The 21,304-nt window shown below is 59.1% G+C and overlaps 1 protein-coding gene across 1 annotated transcript in view; it reads right to left on the bottom strand.

The window, feature by feature from the left end:
* Positions 1-2,765: 2,765 nt before the first annotated feature.
* The window catches only part of CSPG4 (chondroitin sulfate proteoglycan 4), a 40,236-nt gene continuing 21,697 nt past the window's right edge, over positions 2,766-21,304 (bottom strand). The window contains exons 6-14 of the mRNA XM_007099242.3: positions 18,844-19,007; positions 13,888-17,430; positions 12,053-12,535; positions 11,515-11,691; positions 9,667-9,865; positions 9,452-9,586; positions 9,158-9,324; positions 5,853-6,036; positions 2,766-5,554 (exon numbers count right to left, since the gene is read on the bottom strand). Coding sequence (XP_007099304.2) covers positions 3,720-5,554; positions 5,853-6,036; positions 9,158-9,324; positions 9,452-9,586; positions 9,667-9,865; positions 11,515-11,691; positions 12,053-12,535; positions 13,888-17,430; positions 18,844-19,007 — 6,887 coding nt within the window. The 3' untranslated portion in view covers positions 2,766-3,719. The remainder of the gene's footprint in view (positions 5,555-5,852; positions 6,037-9,157; positions 9,325-9,451; positions 9,587-9,666; positions 9,866-11,514; positions 11,692-12,052; positions 12,536-13,887; positions 17,431-18,843; positions 19,008-21,304) is intronic.

The raw sequence follows: 21,304 nt of genomic DNA, 5'->3' as shown, positions 1-21,304 counted from the left end.
GGGTGGGTGGATTCCTATGTGCATCTCCCACAGCAGTTTTGGCACAAAACGCCCTTGCCAATGCCTGACTAATCCTAGCGGTAACTATACAGAGATGGTGTTAACTACAACGGAGCCTCGGGGAGGATAAGGGCTGTGGAGAGAGGGGTCCAGCAGGTCTGGTTAATGTCCTGGCTCCATCCGTTTGCCAGGGCATCTTCACACGTTATGGCAAGGAATGGGAGACCCAACCAGAGAACTCTGGGGGCTGCCCAGGTACCTCCTTCCCTTTAAGATCCCGAATCTTCAGGGCCCAGAGGAAGATGCCAACACCCCTGGCAGTTCCCATTGGTCAGGAGAGGTGCAGGGCAGGGTCAAGATCCATTTTTCTTGCTTTCTATTGGAGGATGATGGTTCCAGCTCGGTGGGTTCTACAGCTGCCATAGCAACTGTGGGCCAGCTCCTAGCATGAGGGGAGGGGCACAAAGGGAGCCCCTTCTTTAGCATCTAATAGGCTAGACCATTTAGGGTGGTGGGCAGGACTTCTAAGCTAGGGACCCTAGGAACTGGGCCCTCTGTCAATCCCTACCCTGCTTCCCACACCCCCTCCACCACCACCCCTCCCACTGTGGGTTCACTTCTTGGCTCTGCTGATGTCAGCTTGGGTCTCTGGATGGGCAGGGAATCCTAGCCCTTGGTTCCATATGGCCAGCTCTGGGGACTGTTGGGAGGGCCACAAGTGAGGGGTACTATCTCCAGAGTTTGTGTGTGCGGCTGTATATATTGTGTGGGTGTATGTTATTATGTAGGCAGGTATTTATGTCTGTGTTGTGTATCTGAAGGTCTAAAGGTACACAGCTGTTTGCACAAGTGTAGCGTGTGTGTGTGTGTGTGTGTGTGTGTGTGTGTGTGTGTGTGAAGAGGGTCAGAGGCTCCCAGACTTTCCTAAGCACTTGTACACAGGCTGGCTCCTTAAAGCTAGGCGATAGTGAGTTATTTTGCAAAGTGGATAGCAACCCTTTTAAGTCTTGGGTGCATATCTGAAATCTGCAAGGGATTTGCATAAACTGAGGCCCCACATTTAGATTGGGTTCCAAGTTTGGGATTCCAGTAAAAGACCCGCTCCCAGGTCCTCATGGAGCTGCTTGCACTATGCCCTGGGTGCCAGCCCGCTGTCCAGCACAGGCTTAAAGGAGCTGGAGCAGTGTCAGCTGGTGCCAGCTCACTGGGGGCAGGGCAGGCTGGGCTGAGTGAACAGAGAGGGTGTCGTCAGTCCTCTGGGGGGAAATCGGAGATAAGGCCAGATCCTGCCTGGCGGGTCTGTCACCCTTGTCTCAGCTTACACTCCCAGGGAAACTGGGTGGAGACTGGCGCCAGATATTAGGGCCCTGAGGATCTGGCCCTGAGCTCCAGGAAGAGGCAGGGAAGAACGTGGGGTGTGGTGTGGAGACACCCTTGGCAGGGCCCCTGTGTGAGGCTGGCCTGAGGGGTGCTGGAGAGACTAGGTTGTAAAAGGAAGCCAGGCCAGGATTTTGAGCCTCTGGTGTAGAGGGATCTCTATGGGGGTCCCTCTCTATGGGTCCTGGCAACTTCCTTGGGGGCAGACTCTTCAGTGTGGCAAGAAGAGCTGGCTGGGCCTCAGGGTCTGGTCTAATCTAATGCTGCTTTGCTGTGTGTGGCTGGACAACCCCCTAACCCTTTCTGACTCTCAGCCTGCCCTCGATCCTCTGGGGGCCCTTTCAGCAGTGAAATACCAGGATTCCTGGTGTCCTGCCCAAATCTTGTGAGTGAAGGAGGATCTAAGGGGATGTCGAGATGTTAAAGGGGCACTGAGAAGCGTCCCTGCAGGGAGCTGTAGGGGCAGCAGTGGAGAGGAGGGAGTTTCCTCTCTTGCCCTAGTTCCTGGTTCAGATGTTACAGATACGGAGACACAGGGAAGAGGTGACTCTGGTCCCCAGACACTGGTCAGCTGCCAAAGGCTGGCTGGGACTCTCCACCCCAATGTGGCTGTGCTCAGGTCCCCTGCTCCCACCCCGAGAGCTGCTTTTTCTCTGAGGACATCAGCCTACTGCCAGGGCAGTATCACCTGGGACCCAGAATCTGTCCTTTTCACCTGCAACCCTGGGAGACCCTCAAAAGGGAGAGGGGCAGAAGGTGACAGCTCCTTAGCAGCTCATAGAGGGTCTTCTGGAGACCCTGTATCTCAGCTCCATCTCTAACCAGATTGACAGCCTCTCGGGACAGCTGGTTTTTCAGAATCCTTGCTGCTTACCCTACCTTCAAGAAGGAGCACCTTTGTCTTCTTGTTGGGGGTGGAGACCAAAAGAAACCTTTCTTGTGAAAATCTCCAGGGAGCCAAGGGAAGGCACCTGTGGCAGGCCCCTCTGTCTCTCCAGCAGTATCAGGTCCCAGCCTTGGGGTCCCTTTCTCCCCCTTGGTCTCCTCACCTTTGCTCTCTAACCTCTTGAGAGTGGGGAGGGACAAGGCTGTTGAAGCCAAAACTCAGGCAAAGAAATCTATGGCTGGGACACTGAATATATCTCCTGATTTAATTGCTTCCTTAAGCTCCTTGGAGAAGGCCTAGCCTAACTCTACTAAACCAAAGGGCTTTGGTCCCATCCCACAAAGACTGACCCACCTGCCTATACAGGTGGGGACAGAAGAGATCTGAAAGGCCCAAGAGGTGGAAATTTAGGGCTCGAGTAGCTCTGTCTTGCCTGTTTGCTGAGGCCTGGTAGGATGGCCTGCCCCAGGGGAGTGCAAGCTGGTGTGGACAAGGACCCAGTGCATGGTCAGACAAATGACACACAGCTGTCCAGAACCTCCAAAGCACCATTTATCCAGGCCCCATGGACTTGAGTGCCCCCAATGGCTCACCCCCCAGTCCTTGGTGGAGCACAGGCATTACAGTGGCCCCTGGCCTGAGACCCTACATGCTCCTCAGCCCCGCCTGTTCCCGGGCCACAGACCCATACTGCCTACCTAGCCCTCAGCCCATCAAGGCGGGGCCCTGGGAATGAACTGGCCTCAGACCCTCCTCCATCCCACATTCTCAGGGCTCCATTGGTCTGGGCTAGCTCAACACTGTGTTAAATAGCTTCCTTGCAATCCCTCTTAAATAAACCCATTCCCAGAGCAACCTGCCTTACCTTGCACCCTGAATATATTATTCTACTGGCTTATGTCTCCTAGAGAGTGGAGGGTCATTCTCCTCCTGCCCTCTGCTCCAGGGAATACCATCTCCCTAAAAAACCAGGGGAAAAAGTTTTCCCATCAACCCTGGGGCAGAGACAAAGGGAGCCTTGGCTTGGAGTGGAAAAGCCAGGAATCCCTGTCTATCTTCCCTACCCTCTCTTCTCCTTGACCTCTTAGCAGCCTGGGTCAGATGTGACTTACCCAAGATCACAGACCCAAGATCCAGAGTCCTGATATATCTAGGAGATCACTCTGGTTTTGACAGCCCAGACTAGCTCCAGGGCAGGGGGACTGACTCTAAGCCTGCCTCTGACCTTGGCCCCCTTGCAGTTCTCCAGGCATGGAGAAAGCTGGGGAGATTCCAGCTCTTGACTCTACTTGGTCCTGCACCCCTGGGACTTCCTCCCAGCACCCTCCACCTCAGATGTCCCCAGGTATCTCTGGCTCTGGGGATACTCAGACAGCACCAGGGCATGGGAGCAATGGGGCCGGGGCCTGAGCAAGCCTGTCCCTGGCCTGATCAGCATCTGGGCCCAGGCCAGGCCTCACACCCAGTACTGGCCGTTCTTGAGAGCAGGGTTGGGTGTCCGGCAGAACTGTAGGAGCTCTGGGTCAGGCTGGCCCCCTGGCGGGGGCCCCTGGCTGGGCACTGCGGTGAGTGGGATGGCTTGGCCTGGCTCTACCTTGCGGAAGGTCTCGGTGTCGCTGGCTAGGCCGTTGCGGGGCTTGGCGGTCAGCACCTGGACGTCGTGCTTGCCCGTCTTGTTGCGTTTGCGGAGGTAGAAGAGCAGGGGCAAGATGAGTGCCAGGAGCAGGAGGACCAGGCACACGGGAATGATGACACTGAACATGTTGGCCTCCAGGAAGCCCAGGAAGCCCCTCCTGGCCACGGTGGGCACGGGGCTGGAGGCTAATGGGCCTGGCTCGCCCGTGGGGGTGCTGCTCTCTGGGTTCCTTGCTTCTGTCTGAGCAGCCTCGGGGAGACTGAGCAGGGCCACACTGTAGGGCCGGGCTGCATTGTAAGGCTCAGTGTCAAAGTCCAGTGAGGCCACAGCAGGGGGCACACCACGTGCCCACAGCTCCAGAGTGAGACTGTCGCCTGCGGGGCCAGGGGACCTACCCTCTGGCCTGCCCACCTCCAGCCCCAGCCTTCCATCCTCAAGGTCCCGCTGGGTGAACTGCTCCACAAGCTGGCTGTCCCTGGGCTCCGTTCTGGCCCGGGGCACTCGGACCACGCGGCCATGCCGGGGTCCCGCCAGGAGCCGGAAACGGGGCACACTGCCCGTGCGGTTGGCCAGCTCGCCCGCATCTAGGACGGTGGAGTCCAGGCGCAGGGTGGCACCCTGGGGCCATGGCCCACCCGCCCACACTCGCAGCAGCGCCCTGACGGTGACATTCACTGTGGCCGACGCGTTGGCACCTCTGGCCAGTGCCAGGACGCTGAAGTGGTCGCGAGAGGAGGAGAAGTTGGTGAAGGCGAAGACCACCTCCCCCTGGTCTACCTGGAGCTGGCTGAAGGCCGTGGCCGGCTGCCCGGCCACCAGGAGCTGCCCGAACCGGGGCCCCCTGGTGAGGCGGTAGGCTGCGTCTGGCTCCTCCCGGTCTGACACCACCTGGAGCTGCTCCCGGCTCAGGGAGGAGCGCCCCAGGGCCTGGGGCACCTCTAGGGGCGCGCGCAGCCACACGTCGATGGCCGCCGGCAAGACGTCCACGGCCAGGGCCACGGGCAGCGGGGGGCTGGCCCCGTCAGACACGCTCAGCTGCATGATGCCGGCCACGCTGCTCCCGTTGGCCACGAAGGCCAGCCGCCCCGCGTCCACGTCGGCCTGCGTGAAGCGGATCACGGGCCCCGGGCCGGCCCCCGCCAGACTCAGGAAGCCGTTGAGGGGGGCCCGCTGCACCTCGTACTCGATCTCCCCGGGGGCCGAGTCTGGGTCCACCACACTCAGCTGGGCCCGGGAGACCGGGGCGCGGGAGCCCCGGGTGAGCCGCAGCGGCACGGAGGCCTGGGGCCGAGGCGGCCGCTCGTTCACGTCCCGCACGGTGATGGCGAAGGCCTCCGAGGTTTGGGGGCCCGAAACGGAAGCCCCCGCCGGCCCCTGGAGGTGGGCGCGGAAGCGGAAGCCATCCTGCTGGGTGCCCCCGCCGCCGTGGGCGTAGACCAGCTGCCCTGCGGCCAGCTCGGACTGCAGGAAGTGGGGCCGCCCGGCATCGAGGGGCTCCCCAGACACCAACAGCTGGCCCCGGGTGGGGAACTGTGTGATTTGGAAGAGTACGTCGTGCTCTGGGCGCTGGGGTGATGGAATGGTGGCCAGGAGGTTGGAGGCATCAAGGGCGTCCCTGGTGATCTCCGCCCGCTGGCCTTCAGGGACCCAAAGACCTGGAGGTGGGACATAGGCTGTGAAGGTCCTGTCCACTGAAGAAAGACCTCAGACCCTCAGACCAGGACCCCTGGGGCAAGGTTGTGTCTCTTCCGTCAGACCAGGGACCCCAGGGTGGGGCTCAGGGTACCCCGGAGGATAAGGATCATGTCTCCTCTCTAACCTCAAAGCATCCCCACCTACCCACTCTCCCTATAACTTTCCAGGTCCTGGGGACTGACATGGGAGCTGCTGACCCTGGCCTTGTGTGCCCTCCTCTCTCGGCCCTCCCAGTGTCCCCCAAACTTTGCTGTTCACCTTTGTTACTCCAGAGGCGGCTGGGGCGCTGGGGACAGGCAGCCTCGAAAGACACAGCCACAGCAAGGGTGGTGGCCACATCAGGGGCTGGGGGTGATGACAGCTGGAGCTCCACGGCGTCACGGACCTCCCAGAAGGGCTCAGGGGGCATCTCGTGCTCATACAGAACAGTCCCAGCATACACCTGTGGGGAGACCCCATTTTGGGATGAGAAGCGGGTTCAGCCCGTGGTGGCTGGTAGCCCCCTCCCAGGGCGGCACTGGCACTGGGTGCTCCAGTCTCCTTGATGAACTCTCGGTGCCCAGCCTCACTCTCGGCTCACCTGGCTGTGCCTCGCTTTAAGTCGGTAACCCGTGCTCTTCCTCACTAGCTCAGTGGGTCACCGTTGGCAATCGTGTGGCAGTGAGGTGACTGGCTCTGGAGCCAATGCCTTGTCAAATCTGGGCTCTGCTGCCTCAGGCAAATCACCTCATCTCTCTGAGCCCCTGGGGAAAGCAAAATTCTATCCATGCTTCTCTCAGCAGCTGGTTCTTCCACTGTTGCACTAGGTCCCTGCCCCTCTTCCCCGCCGAAGACACCAGTCTTACCATTTCCCTTCTTTCTCCTGTGGAGACAATCCAGCCCCCACCCCCCACCCCCAGCAAGGGAACAGTCTCATCATTACTCAACCATGTAGTTATTCTCCTCCATCTTAAAGAAAAAACTTGTGACTTCACTTTTTCCAACATTTGTCACCCCTCCCATTTTGCTCTCCTTTACAGCAAAACTCCATAAAGAATAGTCTTTAATCTCTCCCAGGCTGCTGTCTCCTGAACTCCATACTCACATATCCACTTGCTTCCTGGCCGCTCTGTGCAGATGGACAGACCCCCTACCTGCACACCTCTCCTAGTCCCTCCCACTTCATGTGGTGGCAGCTCTGTTTTTCCAGAGGCTCAGGCTCAAACCCCTGGAGTCATCCCAGAGTATTCTTTCTCTTGCATACTGTCACTTCTGGCCTGGATTATCCCCATGGCCTCCTGTGTGCCAGCTTTGACCCCTGCTCCCTCCCTCTACAGTTGTTCTTAACACAGAAGCCAGAGTGAGCCTTTTAAAATGTACGTGAGGCTATGTCACTCTTGCTCAGATAGTGCAGTGGCTCCTCATTTGGCCACAAAGATCTGACCTGGTTACCCCTGTGACCTCACCTCCTACCCTTCCCACCACGGTGTCTCCATTCCAGCCACATCTGCTGTTCTCTAGGGCTGTTTGCATGTTAAACACCTAGGAATATTCCTCGTTTCCATAAAGAAATCTGCTCTCTCCCCCTTGTGATTCAAACGTGTCCTCTTGGCTTATCTTTTGTTTTTCCCTTTTAGGAAATGTAGGAACTGTTGTCCTCTTCTCAGAAAAACAGGACTTGCACAATACTAAGATGGAAACTGGGATCCCAGCATGCAGGAGACTCTAGGACAGGGGGGTTGTGATGAACTGGAGAGGGGTGCCCCATCTAACAGGGGAGCCATCCATCCTTTGAAGGGGGTGAACCACAGTTCTAAAGGGGGCACAGACCAAGGCTGAAAGGGGCTGCAGACCCAGGCTGAAAGGGGCCGCTGTTCCTCAGCTGATTGCGGTAAGAGGGAACACAGCCTTTTAAGAACCTGGAAATCAGGCTTGTGTGTGTGTGTGTGTGTGTGTGTGTGTGTGGTGTGTGAAATCCCCCAAAGGGGATATGTCGATCATTAATTTAAAAATACTAAATGCATTGTGCAGGCCAAATAAAACACATCTGTGGACCAGATGTGGCCCATAAGGACTGTCAGCTATAACCTGTGGCCCAGGCTGAAGGGTGGCAGGAAGGAAATCGAGGCCCCTAGGAGTGGGGTGAAGGCTGGATGCCTGGGTGCAAGGAGCTTCCGTGGATGGGAGGCATCTGGCTGGGGGTGAGGCAAATCACAGGCAAGACAGGGAGGGGGTCTCTGAGCTCCAGGAGCAAACAGTGTCCTCTGGCGAAAGAAATCTTGGACTAGCAGTCAGGAGCCATAATCCTGGTTTTGTCTCTTACTAGCCACATCCTCTGAATAGTTGCCTCGTATCCTTAAGCCTCAGTTTCCTTATCTGCAAAACAGGACACCTGATCTCTGACCCCCCCCAGCTCAGAGTATTGTGGGACAGTGTGCCGTCAAGACTACCCAGCCCTGTCCTGCCCCCTGCCCCAAAGTCGGGACAGCATCTCTGCTAGGAAGCTTCTTCCCAGCTTCTCTGGGTGGTACTGCTGCCCGGCCCCCTGGTGGCCATTCACTTCCATCCCGCATATTGCTGGGGTGTGGGGAAAGCACTGTGGGTGGGGGAGGGACCCTGAAGGCCTTGTCCTGTTCCCTCCCCCTTCGTAGGCATCGGATGACAGAGGCTCCCAGGGGCTCAGGGTACACAGCTTCTACAGCCACCAGCCTGCTGAGTATCTTATACGGTGGGAAGGGGACCTGGGCAGAAGCTAGGGCTTCATGAGAACCAAAAACTTGGGGGGATGTTGACATGAGAGACCTTTTGCCATCTTCCCTTGTTAAAGACACCTCCTTCCCTGATGTCTGAAAGATCCTCACCTGCTGTGCCTTTGGAGCAAGCTGAGGCTGCCAGCACACAGGGCACCTCCCCCACATAGAAGGGACATTAATTTAAGTGATGGCTGCTGGCCCCACCAGCACATTTAGCACAGAGAGTTCTGTGCTCCCAGCAACTAGCAGTGTCCCTCTTCATATGGCTGAGCGTTCTAGTTTTTACCTGGTGGCCGCTGGTGTGCTCTGGGACAGCTATGCCCTGAAGTGAGATGGCAGCATCATGTCCACTCAAGCTCCTCAGCTGCCTTGTGTCCACTCATTGGCTCCCAGGATCCACTCTGCTTCTTGCTGGCTCCTGACCTGAGCTCCAGGCTTGCACCTCTGCTCACAAGCCCAACAGCTGCCTTCATCTTGAACTCCACCCCCCCGAACCAAGCACTGCCCCTCACTAGCCACTGGGGTAAGCTAGTGTCCCCAGCTCAAAGCACCCTTTCTAGCTCCTAAGGTCCAACTGCAGCTTCCTCCTGGAAGCCATGCCCCAGGACCTTATCCCTGTTCTGGGCTCCTGTAGCCCTGACCTCTTGCATCCTTCTGTCTCCCAGACTGGTGGCTCTGGGAGGGCAAGGCATGCACAGCCTGGCCTGTGGTGGGGCCGGCGAGCGTCTGCTGCTAACGATGTGGGAGCGGTGCCCCCGTGTCCACCAGCAGAGTGGGCCACCCGAGGCTGAATGGAGTCTAAGTGGTGGCTGTAGAGAGCTGGGCCCTTACCTCAGCCTGAGTGAAGTTCACCAGGGCCTCCCCAGAGCCGCCCTGCCGGGCGTGGAACAGCCGGCCCAGCCTGGGGCCCTGCACCACGCGGTAGAGCAGGTGGTGGGGGTCCGTGCCTGCACTGGAGCTGGCTCTCAGGCTCTGGCTGCTCAGCGGCTGGACCGACCCTGTGAGAGGGATAAGGGGCCTGTTGGCTTTTGACCAGGAGCCAGGGCGAGGCCTGCGACTGCTGGGAGGCAGCGTGACCCTGGGGTGTCACCCGGCCTACAGGCATGCCTATGCTCACAGACTCACCTGGGCACACGGTCAGCGTCCGGCTGCCCTCTAGTGAGAGGAGCAGCTGCTTCTGGGCCGTCACGCGGAAGAAGTGTCTGGGGGAAGCGTGCTCACCATCGGAGAGGCTGAAGTGGAAGCCTCCATCCAGGGCTCCTGAGGACGGGGGTGAAGTTGGGTCTTGCTGGCCCATGGTGGCTCCCCATTCTCGGGGCGTCCCACCTCTCAGTACTCACCTCTATGTGAGAACAGCACCAGCCCTCCATCTAGCTGGGCCTGTGTGAAGCTGTGGACCTCGGTGCCCGGTGCCGCCCGCAGCACTACCTGCCCATTGCTGGGCTGCTCGATGGTGTAGACCAGGTCCTCCGGTCCTGAGTCGCTGTCTGTGGCCCTGAGGGCCTCCGGAGGGAAGGGCACAGTGGCCCCCTCCCACATCTGGGGACACACGCCTGTGAAGGTTCTATCCCCACCAAGCTCTCCCACCTTGTTCCTCCCTGGCCCTGAGGCCGTCATCATCGCACTGTGGCTCAGGCCCTCAGCTGTCATGGAGGCCCGTGCCATTCTGGGCACCCCCCTCACAAAGGGCCCTCCACCCCATTCACCTTTCCCTCTCATCCCAGGGCACAGGCTCCCTTCTCTCTGTCTGCCCTAATATTGCCTTGTCCTTCAAGGCCAGCTCATGTCTCCCTCCCTCAGGAAGCCCCACCTCTTACCCTCACCAGGTTCTCCCTTCAGAGACCCCCAACCCTGACTGACTGCACTGCTTTATCTGGTTCTCACTGGCAGGGCAGAGGTCTCCCTTTAGACCCTCCATAGTGAGTCTGGGCGTGGGCTGGGCACACTATGGAATGGTGAGTTTTGCCACCCAGGTTGCTTATAAGTGGGCTCCCCTTGCAGGTGAGGCAGGGTCTGGGAGGCACAGGGCTGGAGAGGCTGATGTCCTCTCCTGTTGGGTCCTGTCCCATGCCACCGAAGCAGCACTGGGATGAGGGCTCAGGTGTTTCCAGTGCAGTCACAAACCCCAACCAGGTGAATGAGGGGTTGTGGGCAGCCCCTCCCCATGCTCAGGGAAGGGAGCCCCCCACAGGCTGCCAGCAGGGCAGGATCCCATTTCTGGGATCCCATTTCTGGGATCCTGTTACACAACCCCAGCTGGGTCAGCAACTTGGGCAGTGTTGGGGAGGGGGTTCCCCTACCTGGAAAGCTGAGCCCTCTGGGATTCCGGGGCACCTTCTTCCAGCCCCAGGCTAACCGCCCCCAGGCAGAGCTCTGAAGGGGGACCACGGTATTTGCAGGCGGGGCTTTGGCACTGGGCTCCTGGCACAAACACGGTGGACAGCACCACCTGGTGGCCAAGATGCCACACAGTGCCACCTGCCAGTGGTTCCAGAGTAGCCCTCTCCCCACATTGGACCACTCCCCACAGGTACATCCTCTGCCATCAAAGATGTCCAGTGCCTCATGTCACAGATGGCCCAAGTCAGGTGAATCCTTCCATGACTTTTGTTGACCCTAGAAGCCAGCATCAAGGCCCTGCCCATCCACTATCTTATATGATCTTGGTCAAGCCATACCCTTTCTGTTCTGCTAGTAACTACTTCCGTGACCAAGGAGAAATTCTGTGACCTGGCTGGGCCTTAGCTTTGACCTCTGCTGAATGAGGGCACCACTGTTCTGCAACGATGTAAAGATCAGGGGCTTGAAAAGCCAAGCTGGGACCTTCACTTGGTGTGGGCCAAAGTAGGGACCCTAACCACTCTCCGCCTGGAGTCTACTCTTAAGGGCCTGAAAGGACTTTCTTCAGGAGTTCTGGTCCTGAGCCATAGAAAGAGCCTCCTGTTGACAGTGAATCCAGGGAACAGCAAGGCCATTCACAAGGCTGCCTACTGCACTTATAAGTGTTCAATAAAATTCTCATACCTGTGTTCTATTTTCAGTGCAATAGCCCTTCTCTCTTCCCAAGTAGTGAGGCATGTGGCATGGTGCCCATTTTAGAAAAGGAAACGGGCTTGGAGAGGGGAAGCTGTGGGCTGGGCCTCTCTCTTTGGGAGGGGAGGTAGGAGGTGATCCCCGGCGGCTCTCACCTTCAGGCCTGTGTTTGTGGTGAGGATGGGGGGTTGGTCATTGACGGGCAGGATGGTGATGGTGAAGGCCACCGGATGGCTCTGGCGGTCCATCTCTGAGGCATTAGCCACTAGGACAAAGCTATCTGTCAGCGTCTCACTCCCATCGTGCACATAGCGGATCAGCTGCTGTTCCACCTGCGGGCAGGCGCAAGGCTGAAGGTCAGGCCCCAGCAGGCCTGAGACCAGAGAGAGTCTCAGGCCCAGCACCCTTCATGCTCTGCCTTTGGGTATGGGAGGAGGCTGACTCCCGCAGAGCTCCAGTTTCTGCAGGTGGAAATGGGGACAACCATTTCTCCCAGAGTGAAGGAAATGGGACAGTGGTTTCTATATGCCCAGAGACGAAGGAGTGACATAAGTCATCTGAAGCAGAGGTGCTCCATAAATGTGAACATCCTGCCTCCTCTCTGCGAACACCCCAGACTGGGAGTTGCTGTGGCTTCCCCCACTCTGCACCCAGAGCGGGGCTGTACCCCCAGGGCCTCCCTAATAGCTGTACCTCTTTCCAGGAGAAAGCGCCGAGGGTCCCCTCTTGAGGACCTTCCTCTCTCCGCAGGGCCCCATGCTGGGGTGGCTCTAGCACCTGCAAGTCAAGGCCTGGCAGTGTGGGAAAGTAAGGCCCCGTGACGCGGAGCAGTGGAGGGGCCAGCGTGCGGCTGCCGCCCTCGGGGACGCTGAAGTTCTGTGTCTCCAGTGGGATGGCAGCAGGCAGCACCTCCAGTTCTACACGGACACCCTCAAGGGGAGCGCCCACGCCTGAGGCCACATCCAGGGAGAAGGCATCGCTCCAGGCCTCGGGGCGGGAGTGCAGGTATAGGACCCTGCCCGCGTCCACTGCCTCCTGGGAGAAGCTCTGCACTGGGTCCAAGCTGGGTGGCTCAGCCACAGAGGCGCCGTGGGACAGCATCACCAGGTAGCCAGCGCGCGGCGGGGTCTTCACTGAGAACACGATGTCCGCCGGTGGCACTGCCTCCTGGGCTGCCTGGTTAACAGAGGGTCAGAGGAGCCATCAGGGGTCACAGAGGGAGGCTGTTGTGGTCCCTAAGCGGCCAGAACAGGCTCAGTCTCCATGTCTCCCTAATTCCCCCAGGTAGTGGCCCAGACACCACTGCTTACTCAGACACGCACTCAGGTTCACACACACGACACCCAGAGGTGCAGCTGGTTAGAGGGGCTGCACCTTTCACCACCCCACACCCCCAGTCACGTGATCACACAGCCCCCGAGACCCACACTCCCTGAGCGACGTGCACAATCACACAGCCCAGATTCAGTGACACAGACATACAATATCACTACACAGATAGGTACATCTCACAAGTAATGCACGTAACACACATGCACACACATACACAGAGGCTGTCCCTGCCCCTGCCATCACCACTACTCACCACCAGAGGGCGCTCCATCCTTCAGAGAGGCACAGTCACCACAAACTACGTGCCTCGCGGAGCTTAAGACCCGGGTCCAGCCCCATGGCCACTGGGTGCTCCCTCACCTGATGGTCCAGCAACAAAAGGACACACTTCTCCCAAATTCACATTCCTGCTTCTGTGCCTTTTCCTAGAATACTGTCTGTATTCTAGAATTCTGTTCCCTCTGCCTGGAATACTGTCTCCTCATTCCCTATTAAATCCCCAGACTCTTCAAAGCCCGGCTCAGATGCTGCCTCCTTCATGGCAAAGCCTTTCTGATGCCAGACATGTTTAGTCAAAGTCACCCCCAAAACCCAGACAGCCAGAACCACAAGGGGCTCAGAAATTGGCAGTGTATCTGAAATTGGCAGTGTACCAGAGAGGGCAAGGACTGGCTTGAGGTCACACAGCAAGTTGGCAGGTCTGCTAGATGGCCTGTGGTTGCTCTGTGAGGTTCTTGGATGGTGAGCAGCTCTCTCCAGATCCTCAGGCCTGGTTTGGGGTCTTGGAAAAGAGCTGAGGATTCAGGAGCCTGGAGGTCAAACGAGTCTGTCTCCAAGGCCTACAGTCCTCTAAGTCTGTACCCATGAAAACCCTTCAGGGAACTTACTATTAGAATACAGACTCTCAGGCTCCACTTCAGAGATTCCATGGGTTGGGGGGCCAGGAATCTGCATGGTTAGCCACAGCATGTACACGTGTACACGTGACATGTGGAGGCCCGCACAACTCACAGGCAGACACACAAACTCTCCCAGAAACTCTCAGGCATACAACATGCACGAGTACAGCCGCACACCCAAGGTGTGGACATACACCCGACCCAGGAGTCACCATGGGCACATCCCCAAACATCCGAGCACACAGGGCATGAAGGCTGGATGGAAGGGCCCCCCTTCTCTGGCCCCCGGTCCCTTACCTCCAGCTGATCCTTTCTGATCTCAGCCGCCTCCCCCTGGAAGACGTAGATCTTCTTGTGCCGGACCAGATGCAGCGGGGCCAGTGGCCCCTCTAGGGCAATGGTCACTTGCAGGGTGGCATCTGTGTGCACAGGCCCTGCCTCCACAGAGAAGGCCAGGGTGTCTCGAGGGCTAAGGCTGCCGTTGTGGCTGTAGAGAATGGCCCCGTCCAGCAGGTCCTGCTGGGAGAAGACTGTGGCTGGCTGGCCGGCCCGGAGCAGCTGCCCCCAGTGCGGGCCAGCCGTGACGCGGTAGTGGACCTCATCCCCACTGCGGATGTCTAGGTTGGTGTCCAGGTGGAGCACAGCTGTGTCAATGGTGCCCTGGCCTCCCTGAGGGACCACGAGGCTGGAGCCATTGGCCACATGGAGGTAGGGCTCCGAGGCCTGCACTTCGAGCAGCGCGGTGGCCTGGTGCTGCCCGTCCGACACCTGCAGCTGAATCCAGCCGCGGTCGGCCCCCGAGTGCACAAACAGGACTCGCCTCTTCCTGAGGTCCTCCTGGGTGAAGCGGTAGATGGGCCGCGTGGGCTCATCCACAGCCACAATACTGCCGAAGAGAAGGTCCTTGCGGGTCAGTACCAGCTGAGTGTCGGCAAAGCCAGAGTCAGCATCACTGAAGGCCACGTCGTCTGTTGTCAGCAGCCGCCGCCCACCCCTGGCCACGTGGAAGACGCGGCTGATGGTCTGCACGGGAGCGTGGTCGTTTACAGGCTGGATGGCCACGCGGAAGACGCCCCGTACCTCCTCCCAGGCCATGCCACCACTGCCCTCGCTCTGGCGGGTAGCCACAAATGGGATGTCATCTTCTGTGGTCTCAGAGTTGTCATGCTGGTAAACCAGCCGGCCCTGCAGCAGGTCCTCGTTGGTGAAGGATGTCACCGTGGCAGCCCGGTCCTGTGCCCCCCTCCAAACTAACCTCCCATGGCGGGGCCGCTCCATGACCTCATAGAGGTAGCTGGCACTGTTGAGACTCTTGACGAAGAGGTGGTCAGCAGAGAGGATACCCTCGCCACCCTCGGGCACCGAGAGGAGGATGTTGGTGAGGACGGGGGCGTCCGGGTCACCACCAATGTGGATGGGGAAGGTATAGAGTGGGGAGAAGTGTGGCGGAGCTATGACACGGAAACGGAAGATGTCCTCGACTGCCTCCGAGGCACGTGCCGTGGCCCCGTAGGTCACCCGACCGGCCTGCAGGTCATTCTGGGTGAAGCTCTGGCCATCTGACAGCCGTGTGCCCTGTAGCCGAAGATTACCCTTCCTGGGGGCCTGAACCACCTCATAGTGGAAGGTGGTGGGGCTTGGGCCTGCCTCCTCCTCCTCCAGGGTGGCTTCCAGGTGGGCTGTGGTGAGCGCCTCCTGCTGGGTGTTCTGAGTGTGCAGTGGCTCCAGCCGCAGCAGCCACACTGTGGCTCTCTGGATGGTCACTGGGAAGGACAGATTGCTCAGGATCTCCTGCCCCACCTGTACCTCCAGGGCCAGGTTCTCCACAGAGTCCTCCGTGTGATGCTGTGGGTCGGTGCTCAGGTATCTCACGCGGCCCTGCTCCACGTCCCGCTGGTGGAATGCCTGCGTGGCTCGCCACTCAGCACCCTCGGCCCCACCTGCCCCCTGCTTCTGCAGCTCCCCGAACCGCGGGGCCTCGGTGACTCGGAACAGCACGCTCACATCCTGCCCCACAGCGTTGGTCTCCACCGACAGGTTGGCGGGCAAGACAGGTGCGGCGGAGCCCTGGGCCAGGTGCAGCCCGGTGTTGTGGCGGATCTGAATGGTGGGCCGGACGGCCACCACCTTCAGGGTGGCGGGAGGGCTGGCCTGCAGCCCATCGCTGACCCGGAACATCAGGTCCTGGGCGGGCCCACCACGGTGGACATAGACTAGGCTGCCCGCCTCCAGCTCCCGGCAGGAGAACTCGGTGGCTGGCTCCCCAGGCTGGTCTCGGCGCTCCACGGGGAGGCCGGCGGGGCTGCCAAGGAGCTGGAAGGTGAGGCCCTCGCAGGAAGAGTCTGGGTCGTAGGCCTGGAAAACCTCTGGCCCCAGCGGCTTCTGTGTGTGTTCCAGGATCACCATGAGGCTGCCGTGTGGGAAGATGACGCGGGGTGGGTCGTTGACAGGGTTTATCTGGACTGGCAGGATGTAAGTTTGGCCCCTCCGGAGGCAGGAGGGCACGGGCCCCCGAGCAGTCACTGACACCTCCAGCACCAGCTGGTCGGAGGTGTCCTCAGAGCCATCATGGACGAAGCGGGCCTTGCGGTTCACCACGTCCAGGAGGGTGAACATTTTCCGTGCCTGGGCACCGGGGATGTCCAGCTCCAACTCCCCGTGGCGTGCCCCGCGGCTCACGCTGAACAGCACCTGGGATTTGCGCAGCTCGGCCTCGCTCAGGTCCAGCGTGGGCTGCACGTGCCGCCACTCAAGCCAGGCTGTGCCACCCTCGGCCACCACCAGCGGGCTGATGGTCAGCAGTTGGGTAAAGTTGGCAAAGACGGGAGGCAGCCCCGCTTCAGGCACGCAGGGCTCGGGCAGCTCCACGGCTGGCCAAGCCTCAGGTGCCAGGGTGGAGAAAGCTTCGTACGGGCCGTAGGTGTCGTCCTCGTATTCGTCTTCCTCCAGCCGGCAGCCGGCTGCCATGCTGCGGGTCAGCAAGGCCTCCCGGAGCCCGTGCCTCTGGCCATTGATGCTGAGGTCCTCCATGCAGCCCAGTAGGGAGACATTGACAGCCCCCGGCGCCAGGCCCAGGCGATGTTCCTGGAGGTGGCGAGAGGCCTCTGTGTCCAGCCCCCCAAGGAGGAGACTGCCACGTGGGTCCAGGTAGCTGAGGACCCCACGGTTGGAAGTGCGTGTGGGGTACTGGTCCACGGAGATTTCCAGCTGGTGAGCATCCACGTGGACGCTGACCTCATGGGGTTGCCCGTCGGCCACAGGCACGCTGTTGTGGAGCAATACAGTGCCCTGGCCCTTCTCGACCACAGCCCGCAGGTGGCCCTCAAATATGTCCACGTAGATGAAATCCCCGTGCCGGCCCCCCGCCTGGAAGGCCAGGGGCGCCCGGTGGCTCCGAGTGGTGAGTGTAAACTCCAGGGTGCCTTCATCCCGAGTGCTCCAGGCAGGGAAGGCAGCCAGTGAGTGGGGCCCAGAGAAGCCCAGAGCCACACTGTCATCGGCAGAAAACTCTTCAGCACAGCCCTCGGGCACGTCTGGCGTTAGTGGTCGCAGGAGGTCGCGGCCATTGAGGGTGGCAGCATGGAGGCAGCCCCTCAGGGGCCGACTGGTTCCCCTCACGTAGGGCAGGCCAAGGCTTCCAGTGCCCCCCAGGAAGAGCCCATAGGGGACCTCTAGGGGAGCTCCCGGGACTGGGGCTGAGGCATTCAGGAGCCCATCGACTGACAACAGGGCCTCGCTGTCGGAAATAGTCAGCTGCACGGTGTGGAGGATGGAGTCGCTCAGCAGAGTCCCAGCTGAGGTCTGCAGCTTCAGTTCCTCCTGGCCCAGGGTGAGTCTGACCTGAGGAGAGAGGGAGGAATGCAGTGGGGATCCATCCGCTTTTACTGTAAGCACACAGTTGGTCTGCCACATTGGAGTCCCCAGAGCAGAGGGCCTGGGACAAGAGCTTCTCATGCCACCCCGTCCCCTTCCTGCCACCCCTTTACTCATCCCCCAAACGCTCACCAAAGTGATCTCTGTGCTGGGTCTGGATGGGCTCTGGGGCCCCTGATGTGAATCAGGGAATGACACGTAGCAAGATGCTTCCCTAGAGATTCAGCCTCTATTTTTAATTCTCTCCCACTTTTCTCTCAGTGAGAGCCATCAGAAAAACCACCCTGGCATCCAGAAGATTCACCCGTGGAAAAATGGGGACGTGGGAATCCCCTGGACACCTTGGGGTCACTGGGTCACTGTTCAGGGATGGGGGCCCAATCAGAAGCTCTCTGTTTTGAAGGTTAAGTGAACAAAAGCTCCTTGACCTGAGGTGAGGGATCCTTGGGGAGAGAAGAACATGGTTCTGTCTCTGTGACTTTGGCACCAGAACTGACTCAGGTGTGGTGTTCCCACAACCAGATGCTAGAATGGGTGGTGGCAGAGTGTGGGAACTGAAAGAGCAGAGAACTAAGAACTGTGGCCTTGGGAGTCCAAGTACGGAGCACCTCCACAGGGCTGTGGCATCACCGTACCCGGCAGAAGGGAAGAGCATCAGTGCCAGGCTGTACCAGGCCTTTGTTCAACAGTGACACCTTGTGGCAGTGAGAAGCAATGGCAGCAGCAGATGGATGACCACCCATAGTCCTCTCCCTGCTGGGGTGTGGAAACAGATGGCTTTCCCAAATCTGGACTAAGGCCTCAGGTTCTCAAACTCCTCACGGCTGGGGGGAGCCTCAAGACAGAGCCAGAAGACTCCTTGCTAATAAAGCTGGGGGTGACTTGTAGGATGAAATGGAAAAATGGAGATGCTTTGGTAGGCTGGTTGTTACCATGGTGGACAGACAACGGAGCTGCAGGGTGACTGGTGCTCGGGCAGAGGGATTTGCAGGGGTTGCTGGGAGCCCAGGAGAGGGTACCCAGCCCAGGTGAGCACGTCCTGGAAGAAGCGATGTCCACACTCAAGGCGGGGCTGGGGTGAGGCAGGGCCCAGGCAGAGGGAGTGGAATGAGCGGGGGCCTGGCAGTGAGAGACCACTTGGGGGCTGGAATGCAGGTGGGTGGTGTGGTAAAGCACAAGCCGGGTCGGGGGTCGTGGGGGGAAGTGTGGGTGGAGGGCTGCAGGGCACAGCCCGTCTGTGTGGGAGTCCCCCGTTTGGAGCTGCCATTGCACAGTGGAGACCTAGAGACCCCAAGGTGAAAGTGACTCACACCAGGTCACCCAACTGGCTGGGGGCCATTCAAAGCTGGAGGAGGAGGCCAGCAGGGAGATGTCACTGACCTGCAGGCGTCCGGAGTGGAGTTGCAGCAGGAGGTGGTCAGCCTGGCCCGCTGCCAAGAGAAGCAAGGCTTCGGACTGGGACGTGGAGAACTGCAGCTGGAGGTCTATGTCAGTCAAAGCTGTGGCCACGGGCACCTCCAGGTGGTTCTCACCAAAGAAGGAGGCTGGGAGAGAGGGAGCTGGGGTCAAAGTTCAGACTCTTGCCTGGAGGAGGAGAGGTACTGCAGAGAACACAGGTGGGCTGGGCTGCAGGGAGGGGGTTTCATGCTGGTGCGGCCACACAGTTCTCCTGTGTGGCACTGCCTTGTCACCTGCCTGGTCCTGGCGCCAGAAGGCACTGCTTCACCTGTGTCCAGCCCAGACTTGGCTCCACAGGAAGCCAGACCCAGCCATTCCAAGCAACTCAGGTCTCCTCCTCAAAGGTTCCTGGAGCCAGGGGCCTCTGCCAGCTCTGACTCTTATCTCCTGGGCCCTAGAGGATTCTCCATTCTGGGTCTAGTTCCTCTTGGGCCTAAAGGGAAACCATCCCTCACTGCGTCACCTGGCCTGGTGGTCGCAGCCCCCAGAAATGGAGTTCCAGGAGAACCGTTCCTACCTCAAACTGATCCCTGCTCAAATTCTTTCTACGACATGCCCCATGCTTTGGCTCTTGGGCAACACTGTCCACGCCATGACCTACCTCTGTGGGTGGGCTGGGGCCACGGCTGGGGCCTGGTGGTGGTACCCACCATCTCCGCTTCTCTCTTGGATCGTGCTCCCAGCTGTCTTTGGGGGTGGGGGTGGCAGCTCATCAGCTTGAGTCCAGCAAGGAGCAAAGGCTCTGAGGCCAGATGGAGACCATGTGCACTGCTGGACCCCAAATGGGCCAGAACTTCCTACATCACCCCATATTGCTTCCTGCTGAAGAGCTATTGATAGTCCCTGGTGAGTGGTCAGATCCGGCCCTATTGTTTCCACCACGGCTGGGGAACAACAGCTGACTTCTCCAAGCCTGGGTCTGTCTGAAGACAAGGCCTGGGAGGGTCCGAAGGTTTGGAGAGTGGGCCAGAGGGCCTCTCAGGTCCACATGGCCTAAGCAGGCCATATCTGGGGTTTCCCAAGGTCAGTGGTCACTGTGCAGGGCCCCTTTTGTCCCGCACCGGGATACCTCCTCTTTTTAAGCTGCCGCCTCCTCCAAACAGCTTCTCCAAATTAGCCTCCCTTGACCTCCAACCAGCTGCAACAATTTCTGGTTTATTCCTTTTGCAGAGATTAGGGCCAAATATAACTTTGACTCTGTCCCCAGATGTCCAGGGCTAGGGAAGGGAGGGGAGATGGGAATGGGTTAAAAAGGTGACTCATCTCTGTTGGGCTTCTCTTAAACCCCGTGTGAGTGAGTAAAGGCTGATGGCCTTGATAGGGACGATCTGGCACCAGCCCACACACGTGCCCCTGGCCAGCCTGAGCCAGCTGACATGGGCCTGAGGATGTGGCATCGGCCACTGGAGGAGTCCAGACAGATGTTCAAGAACGATAATGCTCTTCCTCTTAGGCTGAGTCGAAACCCCTTGAGTTCACTCCTCTTGCCAGAACTTGCTGGCAATGCCAGAACCTCATCTGAGGGGCTAAAGGTATCAGATGAGAACCACCAAACCCAGCAGACCCAGCAGAGCTTGGTGCCAGTGAGGGGCAGACCAGAGAACAGACAGGGGGCAGGCACCTGCAGGGGCGCCATATCTGCAAGGGCGTTCCTTGATTCTTGAGACCAAAATGCAGCTCACTAAACTGAGGGCAGTCGAAAGGAAGGTCGGGGGCAAGTGGCCCCTGCAGGATAGATCCGTCACTCTGGCAGCCTGGAGCTCATAGCAGCTGGCAAGAGCTGACTTAAATTTTCAGGATTTTTGCAAGCCAGGTGATGTTGCCCGGTGGGAACATTTATACAATGGAAAGAAGCAAACGCTACAAATCAGGGTTCTCTCTCCCAGAAAGCTAAACATTCACCTGTTTGCCATGCAAGGGGAAGGGGTCCGTCTCCCTCTCCTGAGTGGGTGTGAGCTCACACACCCATCCACATTCCCTCTTATTAAGGGTGGATGCGCGACACGGTCACGGTCAGGGCCTACACCAGGCAGGAAGTGAAGTAGATGGCTGGCTCTAACCACTGAACCACCTGCCTCCAACCCCCTCCCAGAAGGGGAGTGCGGCAGCCTGTTTGGCCTGGTTTTTCAGGCCAGAGTGGGAGGGTGGCAGGAAGTAGAGGTACTTTCCAGAGAGCTGGGGTCTGAATGAGCCTATTGAGGGGCTGGGCCCTGCTGTTTCCTGTGGGGCTGGGCAGGGAAGCGCTCACACAAGCTGCCTTGTGCTGCTGGAAGTGCACAGGCCAGGCAGCCCCCTCGCCCCAACAGAGGCCTCTGAGGTCTTGCTGGCCAGGGCTTTGGAAACTCTGACAGTGTCGTTCCCCCCACCTCCTGGTCTCCTTCTG

Source organism: Panthera tigris, chromosome B3, assembly GCF_018350195.1.
Source record: "Panthera tigris isolate Pti1 chromosome B3, P.tigris_Pti1_mat1.1, whole genome shotgun sequence".
NCBI lineage: Eukaryota > Metazoa > Chordata > Mammalia > Carnivora > Felidae > Panthera > Panthera tigris.
The sequence above is the reverse complement of the archived record's forward strand: the minus strand, read 5'-3'. Positions and strand labels throughout refer to the sequence as shown.